At 53.7% G+C, this 12,523-nt stretch overlaps 3 protein-coding genes across 3 annotated transcripts; 1 reads left to right on the top strand and 2 right to left on the bottom strand.

The window, feature by feature from the left end:
• The first annotated feature begins 1,875 nt into the window (after positions 1 to 1,875).
• On the top strand, positions 1,876 to 3,737 carry BDP55DRAFT_170606 (alpha-1,3-mannosyltransferase CMT1). Its single transcript, XM_060565751.1, has 2 exons — positions 1,876 to 2,396; positions 2,450 to 3,737. Exons 1-2 carry the CDS (start codon positions 2,258 to 2,260, stop codon positions 3,631 to 3,633), a joined length of 1,323 nt encoding a protein of 440 aa, XP_060428743.1. The 5' UTR covers positions 1,876 to 2,257; the 3' UTR covers positions 3,634 to 3,737.
• A 1,378-nt stretch (positions 3,738 to 5,115) lies between these two features.
• On the bottom strand, positions 5,116 to 6,013 carry BDP55DRAFT_729388 (uncharacterized protein; the record flags this gene model as incomplete). The annotated part of the gene is made up of 2 exons (XM_060579557.1): positions 5,116 to 5,666; positions 5,725 to 6,013. The coding sequence occupies 2 exons, from the start codon at positions 6,011 to 6,013 to the stop codon at positions 5,116 to 5,118; spliced, it is 840 nt and encodes a 279-aa protein (XP_060428742.1).
• A 4,043-nt stretch (positions 6,014 to 10,056) lies between these two features.
• Positions 10,057 to 12,139, bottom strand: BDP55DRAFT_666078 (glucose/galactose transporter). The gene is made up of 3 exons (XM_060575083.1): positions 11,638 to 12,139; positions 10,565 to 11,572; positions 10,057 to 10,501 (listed from the first exon to the last, which is right to left on the bottom strand). The coding sequence occupies exons 1-3, from the start codon at positions 11,833 to 11,835 to the stop codon at positions 10,241 to 10,243; spliced, it is 1,467 nt and encodes a 488-aa protein (XP_060428741.1). The 5' UTR covers positions 11,836 to 12,139; the 3' UTR covers positions 10,057 to 10,240.
• Positions 12,140 to 12,523: the final 384 nt, after the last annotated feature.

The raw sequence follows: 12,523 nt of genomic DNA, 5'->3' as shown, positions 1-12,523 counted from the left end.
CCTGTGCCAGGCTGCAGCTTTTTTCTTACTGGACAACATCATTAGCTAGGAGGCCCCAAGAAGGAGAAAAGCTGCTTGCAGTCTTGCAAACACTTCCAGCTGCAACCTCGGGAGATTGTGGGCGGGAGGATCGGCACCATTCAGCCGTGGTCGATCCCGGAAAGAAGTCAAATGTATAACATTGAACAGGAGCGTGCATTGTCGACGCACTGCTGCATTGGCGAAGACATAACTCCAGGTTTGGCCCATGCGAAGAGGCACAGACGGATGGAAACAAAAGTGTTTGACTGGACTAGTGCCTCTTGGTGATCCGATGTTTGATTGGGTTGAGTTTGTATGCGCAGTGTGTCTGAGACCTCGTCGCGCATCTTGTTTGCGGATGTGTCAAGAGCACGAAACAGACAGCCTAGAGATACAGAGTCCCAGTACTCCCACCGGTAGCCGTACGAATACACTCAGTCGTGGTTAACTTATCCAAAGTGTCATGTACCTTTCCGGGGGCCGATGCGTGTCCCCAGGGGCTTGGCCGGGCGATGTTGCCGCTAGACCGGGCGACTCCAGAAAGTAGGGTAAGCCACAATGAGCTAGCTAGCTTTCTTGGTTGGCTACTTTTGAGCATCTGGGGTTACACTGGGGATTTTTTACACCTCAAAGATGCTTCCAACCTCTGGAACATTGGTCAGTAAGGCGTTGTCTAAAGAACCAATCTTGCAGATCAGAACATTCCATCGTGAATGTCATCGGTTGTTCTTATTGTTTGTTTGATGAGGTACTTGGGTGAACTGTAAGGTAGGCTGCGAGCAAGAGAGAAGCAGAGGGTGAAACATGCCGTGACGAGACGTGGAACTCTCAGGAACCGTGTGTACTCGTCGTGCCTCAGCAGAACGCATTCCTGCACATGTCTCCGGCTTCGGAACAACGACCGTGGCAAGGCACAGCGCAGCATGAGTGTCGCAGAGCGAGAGAAAAGGCATTGCCTTACTCGGTACGTTGCGGTGAGACGAAGAGCAGAATTGAAGAAAGAAAAAAGAAGTAAAAAAAGCTGATGAAGTGGGCAGAGTACATAGCCGTACCTGGCATGGCAGGATTCGCATGTGGACACTTGACAGGTTATTATCAAATTGCAACGACGGGACTGGGTCCGTTCCCTCCTTTACCCCCCTGGTCCGTGGAGATCTTTCGAGGGTCACATAGTACGATGTGCATCCGGGTAGGGCGAGCCCATTCTTACTTTCCTATTATTGCCTTGGGATGTACCTTTTTGGCTACAGATGCCAAACTTGGTACAGGTATCCGCACCGGTACGTGTGCGGTGTGAGGCGCATCCTGCCAAGTTGACACATACCAGACACAGCCAGGAACACCACTTGGCCCGCCCGAAGAGGAGCCTCTTCTCCTTAGAGTCCTTCTTGGCTTTTCAGTCTCCAGAGTCAGACTCCGCCTTCTCTCTCTGTGCGTGCGTAAGGCAGTGCGTGCTGTCCAACATAAACTAAAGCAGGTGCTCCCCGTCCCGTCGGCATCAAGGCATTCATGTTACTTTTGACCTCCATCTCACTTCCTCTCTCTCCCCTTACCGCTCGATGTCTTTTGCGTTCCTCCTTTCCCAGCCTAGATCCTAGTTGCTCTCGACTCTTGGATCGCTGCGCCTCGCATCGCTCGGGCTCCGTCTCTTCTCCTAAACACCTTTTATAACGGAACTCGGCGGGAGCTGCTTCTCTCTCACAGGCTTCAGCTGCATTTTGCCATTCCAGGCCATGTGAGCTTGCCTGCTCTTGGGACACGCCTACGCAGAACTCTATAATCCCAACACCAGTCCTTTCCGGTTTTTTTTTTTGGTCCTCATGCCATAACCTTTTCTTCTTCCTGCAGGGTCGCCGAGAGTTCCGATCAAGAAACAGAAAGAACGAACTGTCGGGAGGTTTCGAGTTCGACCTTCCAGATCGCCTTTGCTTTAACTTTCGTCAGTGCTCCTGCCCACCAGGACCTGATATGAACTTCTAGCCCCCCTCCTCCCACCTTCATCCTTTTTCAGGTTATCGATCTTGGCATCTTCTCTTTCACTGCGTTAGAGTTAACAACCTGCATATTCGCTCGATCCAGTCTCGTTGGCGTGCGCTCATAACTCCCTTGGCATCGTCCCCCAAAGGTACTGGTGCTGCCATCTTCAAAAGAAACTCGCATGCCACCGCCACACACCAGCTAGTCACGTTTGATCCAGTACGTTGCGATTTCGCCAGACACGAACTGTACATACACGATGATTGCGAACTTTCATAATCCGAGGCGGCTTCGGACGCCCTTCATCGCCATCATCGTTTTCATCCTCATTACCGGGTTTTTCTTGCTCTTCCACCAACCGCTTGTCCAATACTTTGTAATACCTTGGACGGCAGAGCGTAAGTCACGCTGATAACCCTTTTGCCACTGCGGGGTGCTAACTTAGGTTCAGAGTATGGTGGCAGCTGGATGAACGACTCTTCGCCCAACTGGGTCCAACCAGCACTCTACGAAGGTCGGCCAGACAAGTTTGGCGAAGCAAGTCAATATGTCCAGGCAATTCTTGACCCTAAGAATGGCGGTTTTCCCATTGTCAACTGCCCAGCGACAAACGTTACTCGCTACGAGGTACTGCGGCCAACTATGAACATGGACAAGAGGCATTACTTCTTTGCTCTTGACTTGCGACAGGTCAGAGATCTTCTGCCTCAGTTGATAGGAGCTGTTCTGGAGGCAATGAACATCATCGGGCCGGAGAACTGCGCCCTTTCCATCGTCGAGGGTATCTCCACCGACGGCACATATGAGACGCTCTACCGCCTTAAATCCCACCTAGACAAAATGGGAGTTTCCTATCACCTACAAACGAGCAGCATCGACTCCCATAGTGGCGACCGTATCGGCAAGCTCGCCAAGCTGAGAAACCTGGCGTTGGAACCCATGATGGCAGAGGCAGATGCCTACGACCCGAAGGCGACGATTATTTTCCTCAACGACGTTGCCGCATGCCCCGAGGATATTCTAGAGCTGGCATACCAGAAGCAGACGCAGGGAGCCGATATGACTTGCGCGATGGACTACCACTTCCTCCGATTCGCACCGCACAATGGAGAACCATCGTTTTACGATTCATGGATCTCTCGCGCCATCAATGGCGACACGTTCTTGCCGATACCGGATAGAACCCCCAAGGGAGAACAGTGGAGTGACGTGGCGAATATGTTTTGGAATCACCCGTACTCTCAGGATCGATACCTCAGCCGTAAGCCGCTGCAGGTGTTTGCGTGCTGGAACGGAGGCGTTGCGGTGACTGGGGAGCCCTTCCTGAAGAAGCAGATTGACTTCCGGAGGTCATACCAAGGGGAGTGCCATACCGGCGAGCCGACACTGCTGTGCAAGGATTTGTGGAAGTTGGGTCACGGCAAGATCGCCGTTATACCGAGCGTCAGCCTGGCATACAATGTGAAAGACGGACGACAAATCAAAGAAGAGAGAGGCTTTGCGTCGGCTTGGACCGTCACAGAGAACAATGGAGAGCCTCCGAAGATCAACTGGCAAGAGGAGCCGCCGGCGATGGTCAAGTGTATGCCGACATTCAGGAACCAGTTCTGGCGGCCATGGAATGAAGGACTGTGATGAGACTTGCTCAGATCAGGCGCTACAGGGAAGAAGAGGTGGAATTGTCATTGTAGAGAGCATCAATTATGATACCCGGTCGCATAGTATTTTGGGATAGCAGGCGCTAATATCAAATATTCTTGAACTTTTTTTGGGTCTTGTTGTCTGATGGCAGGTTTTGAGTGAGGTATTGATGCGAAATACACCTACCCCATCGCCAAGAGCATCACCTAACGTTGTCAAAACTGCCGGTATTTGACCAAAAAGCCACATCGGTGGATGGTACCATAGTACCTCCCCCCCTTGCTGCGGAATGCCGTTGCATGTCGCATGCGTACCTCATCTTAGTCTCGAAGGCTGAACACAAGCGTCGTCGACCACGCAGGACGGATCCGGAAAGATTACTGTCCAGAAGGTAGGGAGATAACAATGAACTCCACATCCCGTCTCATTAGTCCACGGGGGCCGGACCGGGGGAAGGATTTCACGTCAATCAAGTCCGTCTCCGGGCGCGCCTTTCACTTTTCACCCGGCCCCGCTAATTATCGGCACCGGCAGACCTCGGGGCACGTTTCTATCTTTGCGGAACGGGATGGAATTTTCTCGGAGCCGCAACTTTTTTTTTTTTTTTTTTTTTTGTCTTCTTAGTACCTTACCTTAGCTTACTGATGACTTTCCATCCCGGATGGTCCTGCCAACTTTTGCTTCTTGTCCATACCGTTTCTTTCCCCCGCCTTTTGAGCCTGGCTCCCGCCCGCCCTTCTCCTTCATCTACAAGACTGAACTTCTTAGACTGATTCGATTTTTTTCAACGACAGCCTAGATTGGAGAGCATAGTAAAGGATGCCGGTTAGTCCCAGAAGACCTAGAACCGGGTGAGTTCAAACGTCACAACGTAGAGACATCTCGAATACACGTTCGGGGTCAAGAACTGAGAAAATAAGCCAGCTGCGTGCAATGTTGTGATGTTATTGTTTGTCCCAAAAGGATATTAGGGTTTATGATACTTTTGGGCTTCATCGAGCTGGGAAAGTATATAGGTCTCCCAAGCTCGCCCAAATGGAAGGGGGGGAATCGTAAGTACAGGTGAACAGCACAAAATGTGGTGCTCACAAAAACAAAATACAAAAAACAGGATATAAGCGCTGATTGAATCAAAATCTCTCCAAGCCATCCATCTTTTTCTTCGTCTTCTCCTCCAAAGTCATCTTCGTATCCAGAAACACCATCGCCAAAAAAGCAAAACACATCAAAAGTTTCATCAAGCCGCTCCGTACATTTCAAGTGATCAGGGGAATCATAAGCATCAGCAAAATTCCGGCCAACATCAACATCCCAACAGAGCACGTGGATCTTTCCCGCCCAACGCCGCCCGCTGCTTCGTTTTCATTACACTCGTGACACATGGCGCACTGGCCGGGTGTTGACGGATGAAATGCGTGAGCAATAGATTAGAGTCAACACCAGGTCAGTGCTTCCAAATGAGCCAGTCGTACATAATTAGAGCAGCGCAGCGACAAAGGCAGCGCCGAGGAGGACGGCCATGCTGGCGGGCCCGTTGCTGCTTCCGGCGTTTTGATCGGGGGCAGACGCCGAGGTGGTCGCCGACGAAGGGAAGACGGTACTCCTCGCGCTGGAGCGAGTCGATGTCGTGGCCAGGGTAGTACCGTTGCCTGAGGCGAAGGCTGTGCTGGTGCCGGCGCTGGGAGCAAAAGTGGTTGAGATCTCGGTGGTCACCTCGGTAGTGCTGGGGACCTCGGACGTGGTGGGGGCGAGGGTGGAAGACGGAGCGGGAGTGCTGGAAGTGGTGACGACGACGACGGACGACGAGGTGGTGGTGGGTGGTGCCGGCGTTGAGCTGGTGGTCGGGGGGACGGTGCTGCTCTTGCTAGTGGTGGGAGGAACAGAGGTGCTCGCGACGACGGGGGGATCGGAGGTGAGACCGCTAACGCCGTGCTTTGCGGCGCAGTCAGCGAGGTTCATGCCATTAGGGCAGCAGGTCGTGTCGGTGTTGCTGCCGTGGGTGCAGTAGAAAGATGACAAGCAGGAGTCTAATGGGATTTGTTAGTCATCAAGGTGCAGGCTACAGTAGATGAGGCATCAACTCACTTCCGGTGGTGGTTGAGCAGCAAGTCTCGCCGGCGGCCGGGTTGAAGCAGTGGACAGCCGAGTCGGTGGACTTGCACTGCTCATAGCCGGTTCCACAGGCCTCGGCGCAGGTGTTACCACCCTTGTTGCAAACTTCGTCGGCGGGCTGGTAACCGTCGTCGGCGCGGCGCATAAGACCCAAGTCTCTTCCGGCGGTGATGCTGCGCTTGAAGATCTTGGTCTGTTGTTGCGCGAAAGCCTGGGCGGCGAAGGCCACGAAGGCCACAGAGGCGAGTGAGCGGATATGCATTGCGAAATGCGGATTTCCCGGGGGAGTTTTAGCGATTGGAGTGGTTCGATCGGGTAATCGGTCGATTAGAGTCTTGTTCGAAATTTCCGAACGACAAGAGACTCAATAGCGATCGTGTGTAGAGAGAGAGCGCGCGAAAAGTCGGCGAATGAGTGAATCGACGACGAACAACGAGAGTATCGACGGAGCGAGAGGGAGAGAGAGAGAGAGAGACGAGTACTCTGGACGTGAAATCGTGACGAGGAGGTGTGAAAGAGTGACTGGGCTGGAGGGGCCTGACCTAAAAAGCGAGCGACGATGCAAAGGGCGTTGCGGGAGAAAGACAAGAGGCAGAGCGAGGGACAGCGAAAAGACTGGAGATGAAGTGGAGAGAAAGAGTGGGAGACTGGGAGTTGAGTCGCGAGACGGGGGAGGAGGACATGGGGATGAGTCGGGACAGGCGAAGGGTGGCACGGGGCAGGAACCGGGAGGGTTACTAACACCAACACTAAGACTACGGGTAACACTACCAGTCCAACAGAGCGCCTCAGCAAGAAGGGCCCGGGGCAGATGGACAGACTGGGCGAGAGACAGAGAGACAGAGATGATGGCTAGAGGATGCTCACTTGTGCGCTCAGCACCGATTCGGAAGGATCCTCCTTTTAATTTCATTTGCCTGGACAGCAACCACTTGGAGTCGCTTGGCCGACAGGGCCAGCCACGATGACCCCGGCTTGGAGGGGGAGCGCTTCGGGTCAGAGGCTTTCCAGGACAGCAGAGCAGCCAGTGGTCGGCGTTCGCTTGCTTTGGTCGGTGAACAGACCGTCCCTGGGGTGTTGATGCCAGCAGCCCCAATGGATCATGTTGGATGAGAGTGGACGAGGTTGTTGGTGGTGGACTGGTGGACTGGTGTGGCAGCTTGCCATTGTTCCCACCAGGTTCAAGCAGTGGGAATGGCCGACACCTGCTCCTGTTTGGAACTGTTTGGAGAGGGTGGCACTGGCCTTCGTGCGGCGTCTCAAGTGGACGGCAATGAAAAAGAAAAGGGGATGAACTGGTGGTCGTTTATGCGTCCAAAGTATCTCGTACTTTTTGTGTCTTTCTCTCGTGCAGCAACAACTTCATCATCTCAACCCAGCCTCGCTGACCGCCACTGTTAATAGCAATAACAACAACAAGTCCGTCTATTCGTACGAATACAGACTTTGCAGCGGTCCTTCTCCGATGCCTCCACGATTCCACCGAACGAGGGTGCCGGGGGCCCTGGAGCCTTGAGAAAGACAGGCAAACGTGACCGCCCCCAGAAGCAGAGAAGCAACAGGGAGGCTTGTCGCGTCCGAGGGGGGGGGCATTTGGAGGGGCAGACCAGACACTGGCAGGGAGAGACAGTCCAGTTCCAGAGAGACTGAGAAACGGCAGGAGTCGCGACGAGACCAAAGAGGAAAGACCAACGGCTGGAAATCTGCAGGCGGGAAATGAGACAGGTGTACCTAGACAAGCGGCGGCGCGCGCCAGCCAATCTTTTCTTTTCAGGAGATTTTTCAACGTGCGCCTCAAGCCTCACGTCTCTTCTCTGATTTCAGGGTGCTCTCTCTCTCTCTCCAATCAGATTCGGGTCGACCGTCGCACAAGTTTTCAAGGTGGATACCACCGGGCCCCCTGTTCATCCAGTCCCGAAAAAGCTAGTGCCACCATCGGGTACCTTGCAGCGCCAACCCAGACGTGCATCATCCGCCAATCGTCTGGATAAGATTCCCTTAGTCACCATCAGCAACGTACCGCCCACTCACTCACGTGCACTGGCTTCCATTCCAGTACCTCAAGGTAGGTACCGGTATCTGCTGCGAACCTCTCTGTCTTCCTTCTCGGCCCCCACCAGCTCGGTCATCTGACGAACCATCAGACGCCGTTTCAGGTGGCGTCCCGATGCTGATTCGCCCGTTCGCTTAGTAGGTCAACTCTTTTTTCTCAACGAGCAACACCCACCTCACCAGGTTTAACCATATGTACCTTCTTAGCGGCGGTAAAGAGGGTAGGTAATTGGGAAATGTACGGATACGCATCACGGATCCAATGGGCAAATGAGAAGATGGCTCAATGCACCTAGGGATCTGGAAATTGCAACATGACGTTGCTTTTGCCAGGTTTCCCCATCCTTGGACCCCCAAATCCAACCCAATCCCTTTTCGCCCATCTTTGCCATTGACTTGCTCTATGTGCCTCTCTTTAAGGGAAAGCTCCGCCGATTATCATCACGTCCAATTTCGTGGACGTCCAGAAACGGATACCTAAGGTGTCAGTGAACCACAAGCCCACGATCCATGGCACAAATCTGGAGATGACAAGACACACACGCACACACACACACACACACCACCACCACCACCATCACATCACGAATTAGCACGGTCGATAGACGCCGGATGGCCTCGAGTCCGGCTCAAACCCAAAACTTGGCTGGCCGGCCTTTTACTTCTGTTGCTGGCCTAACGCGACGTAGAACGACGCTAAGCTCCAACGTCTCGTCGTTGTTTCCAAATTATCGGATTATTTCGTTCGTTTTCTAGGTGGCATACTCCGTATTTAGAGTGCGGAAACAAAGGTGGTGAGAAAACATGTTGTAGCAGATGGACCTTTTTCAAAACGATTACTTGCCTTGGTAGCCAGCCATACGATGGTTCAATAGTCAAAACCGTGTCACACACAAACCTCAAGACTCACCTGAATCCCAAGGTCGAAGTGTTTCTCGGGAAAAGGGGTCCAAAAAGGGCCCAGCGCGAACTGGGCTTAAACTCAATCGTACTTTGGACGATGGTGCTATCAGGTTCATACGAACAGACGTGGGCTATCTCAGGTCGATCGAAGAGCTTGGACTATGCCAGTAACTGTGCGTATTGTTGACATAACGCTGTTGATGATGCTGCAAGAAAACATGCCAAGACTTTGGGTTGTTTTCGATGCGAGAAATTCTTGGCCAGTACACGAGAATGGAAAGGGGTTATATCCGTAGCCGAGGCAGATTGAGCCGTCGATCAGCCTGATGTATTTTGGGAGGCGAACGGTTTAGTGCCAACTTCGTTCGCCGACGCTTTCCAAACTTTCGATAAGGCTGATACTGCATGACTTTGCCGTCGCATAGCTAACCGACCGACGGAATTCGAGGATTGAGCTCGCCGAAAACCAAACCCTCTTGCCGCTGAAGCTATCCGCAACTACTACTACAGCGTCGCCCCGCGCCAAGGTCTTTCTTACCAGCTACTGCGGGAAGCTCAGACCAGATGCCAGCCACCGGCACCACAAGATGAGGGCATTTATATCTTGATACTTTTACCAATTCCCTGTTCAACCCGATGCTATCGGCATCAACCTCGATGCCTGGTATACCTATCCTCGAGCTGACGATGAAGACTGGCCGGGGTCATTTGCTGGAGGAAGGGGCCGGGGGCACGTGAGGACGACGCAACACGACATCTAGACGGTACCAGAGACCAGAGCAGCCAACTTACATACATACGTACAAATAAACAAACAGGTGAGTTCACTGATATGATCGCAGTGCAAAATATCTTTCACTTTGGACAATAAGAAGATTATCCGACCACACCATGGATTGAACCACAAGGCCCAACACCTCGGGAAAACGACATTGATGAGGATACTCATTCCGGTATCCAACCCATAATGTGGCGAACGGTAGAGAAAGGCGATTTTGGATGCTATGACTCCTTTCCGTTTTATTTTCAAGTTCAAAGCTATCAAGGTGCCCAGACTGAGGTTGTGATATCAGGAAACTGTGATGAGGATCATGACTATTCACCTATGAAGGGAAGGGACCAGAGAAGAGACAGCGCCGATACTCTGCTCCCCCAGCCGTGCCACATGGCGTGTAATCATGATGAAAGGCAAGTGTTCTGTTCCAGCTGGCAAATGTCTTCGAGAAGACCACTCCTATCTCTTCTCAGCTTCAGACCGATATATGGATAGCGGTATCCAACTTCCACACATCTCACCTAGGAAACACAAGTCACAACTCAGGAGGCTCAGTATCCACCAAAACTAATCAGGGAACAGCAATGTGAAAGAGGATAAACTTTAATTAAAGGTACGGGTATATACAAGTTCTCTCTTCTATCCGTCGTGGCGATGTGTTGTTTATTATCTACACCAAATTCGTTCGTTTCATTCATTTCATCCAGAGATAATGATCTAGAGTGTCAGGGTATAGTGAGGAGAGAGAGGAAAAGGCGTTTATGCATGTGCCTCCAAGTGCTTGGAGCCAGCCTTGTCGCCGTAGGAGTCGTCTCTCGCCGGGTCGCCAATGACGCCATGCGCGTCCGTGTCTCCAATCTTGGACTCGCTGAAGCTGTCGAGGTCCTTCTTCCAGATGGTGTTGAGGAAGATGGGGTAGGCGAGGGAGATGACGAAGCCGGCGAGGGGCACGACCATGGCGATGTGGTATCCCTTGGTGTCGGCGACGAGACCAGTGAGGGAGGGGAAGAGAGCACCACCCTATTTGATTGAATTAGCAAACACGTCCCAAAGTTTGATGATGATTATGATGGGAAAACTTACACAAACGGATGCGACGATCCAGGAGCTACCGCGCTTGGTGTGTCTGCCGAGACCACGGATGGCGGTGGTGAAGATGGTGGGGAAGATGCACGACTCAAAGAAGAGCACGAGCGAGAGCATGGCGATACCGGCCTCGCCCTTGACGGCGATGGCGCAGGCGATGAAGATCATGATGCCCGTCATGAAGACCATGAGGACGAGACGGGGCTTGATGACCATCATCAAGCCGGCGGCGGCGAAACGACCAATGGCAAACAGACCCTGGCCGATGGCGTAGCGGTCGCTGGCTTCGGAGTGCGTCAGGCCGGCGGACTCGACGGCGTACGAGATGAACTGGGAGGCGACGGCGACCTGGGCGCCGACGTAGCAGAACTGCGCGGCGACACCGAAGAAGAGGCGGTACTGCTTGCGGAGGGGCTTGTCCTGGCCGTGGCCCTCTTCGCTGGCGACCATCTCGGCCTGGAGGGCCATGTCGCTGTCGGTGATCTCGGGCAAGGGGACGACGAAGAAGACGACGGCGAGGAGGAAGACGAAGGCGGCGATGCCGAGGTAGGTCCACTGCACTTTCGACAGGTCGTTGGGCTCGGTGTGGGAGAAGAAGACGCGGGCGGCGAGGAGTGGGGCGATGACGGAGCCGACGGCCTGGAAGGACTGGGAGAGCTCGAGGCGGAACTCGGAGAGGCGGGGCGGGCCGCAGGTGGCGATGAAGGGGTTGGCCGAGGTCTCGAGGGTGGAGAGGCCGGAGCCGACGATGAAGAGGGAGCCGCAGAAGCCGGGGAAGGAGCGGTAGACGGCCGAGGGCCAGAACATGAGAGCGCCGACGCCGTAGATGCAGAGGCCGGTGATGAAGGTCCAGCGGTAGCCGAACTTGCGGACGATCCAGCCCGAGTAGGTCAGGGGACCGATGAAGTAGGCGCCAAAGTAGGCGCCCTGGAGACCGCCGGCCTTTGCGGCGGTGATGTTGAGGGCGATTTGGAACTTTGAGTTGAGGACGTCGAGGAGGCCGTACTGGGGGAGGGAGGATTACATGTCAGTATGGACTGGGAAGTGGAGATCAAAGGTTGTGAACTTACAGCGAAACCCCAGAGGAAGAAGAGGACGGTGACCAAGGTGATGGGCAGAATGGACTGCTTGACGGTCAAGGCTGACGCGCCGGTCAAGCCCTTGTTGGAGACATTCTTGCGGTGCTGGTGCGCCGTCGCCTCGGCGGTGCTGGGCCGGCGCTGCTCGAGGACCTCGGCGACATCTGGTTCCTGCCTCTTGCCGAACATTGTGACGATTGTGGTGATCGGAGTTCGGGAATGTTGGACGGTGGTGGTGGTGGTAGAGTAGGAGGGGAGAGTAGGAGGGATGAGATGAGGATATATATATATGTATAAGAATATAGGCGAGAGAATTCACTCAGAAACCCCCGCTGGATTGGCGAGTGTGTGTATGTGTGTGAGAGTGAGAAGAGTCAGATGCTTTACTGCTCAGGATGTTCCCTGCTGGCTGATGGAGAAATTCTTCTTCTTCATCTTCGGTGCGGCTGCCGCATTGTTCATATATACTCATGAAATCCCCGGCCGGGGGTGGTGAGTACCCCAGGCTCCATGCCCATGGGGGGGACTACTGCGACGACGACGACCACGATGATGCGGAGAACTAGCCGGAGCTAGAGAGAATATGGGTGAAATCTCCAACTCGGCGAAACCGTCGTGCCCATCATCCACGCCACCACACTGGCTGGGGGGGGGGAGAAGGGCCATACCTAGACTGGGTGACTAGGCCTGGCTGGATCCGACGTCGTGGTTAAGGTGGAGTTTTCCCTGGTCCGAACTACAAGACCTTGGTCGCATACGACTCACCTCGAATTTTCGGCGCTTTGGGGCTGCGACTACGGAATGTTCCCAACGTTGGCACGTTTTCCCAGGCTTTGGCTGCCACTAGGTACTGACAACCTTCACGGCATGCGAGAAG

This window comes from Colletotrichum godetiae (genome assembly GCF_030913485.1).
Source record: "Colletotrichum godetiae strain CBS 193.32 chromosome Unknown BDP55scaffold_24, whole genome shotgun sequence".
Classification (NCBI taxonomy): Eukaryota; Fungi; Ascomycota; class Sordariomycetes; order Glomerellales; family Glomerellaceae; genus Colletotrichum; species Colletotrichum godetiae.
Note: the sequence above shows the minus strand (reverse complement) of the source record. Positions and strands in the feature narration are given on the sequence as shown.

What these genes read in the sequence shown, in the direction of transcription:
- BDP55DRAFT_170606 (XM_060565751.1), top strand. Translation starts at nt 2,258, where the DNA reads ATGATTGCGAACTTTCATAATCCGAGGCGGCTTCGGACGCCCTTCATC. An exon ending in AATACCTTGGACGGCAGAGC is followed by an intron (nt 2,397 to 2,449) that starts GTAAGTCACGCT and finishes ACTTAGGTTCAG; the next exon opens with AGTATGGTGGCAGCTGGATG.
- BDP55DRAFT_666078 (XM_060575083.1), bottom strand. Translation starts at nt 11,835, where the DNA reads ATGTTCGGCAAGAGGCAGGAACCAGATGTCGCCGAGGTCCTCGAGCAG. An exon ending in TCTTCCTCTGGGGTTTCGCT is followed by an intron (nt 11,573 to 11,637) that starts GTAAGTTCACAA and finishes TCCCTCCCCCAG; the next exon opens with TACGGCCTCCTCGACGTCCT. An exon ending in GGATCGTCGCATCCGTTTGT is followed by an intron (nt 10,502 to 10,564) that starts GTAAGTTTTCCC and finishes TCAATCAAATAG; the next exon opens with GGTGGTGCTCTCTTCCCCTC.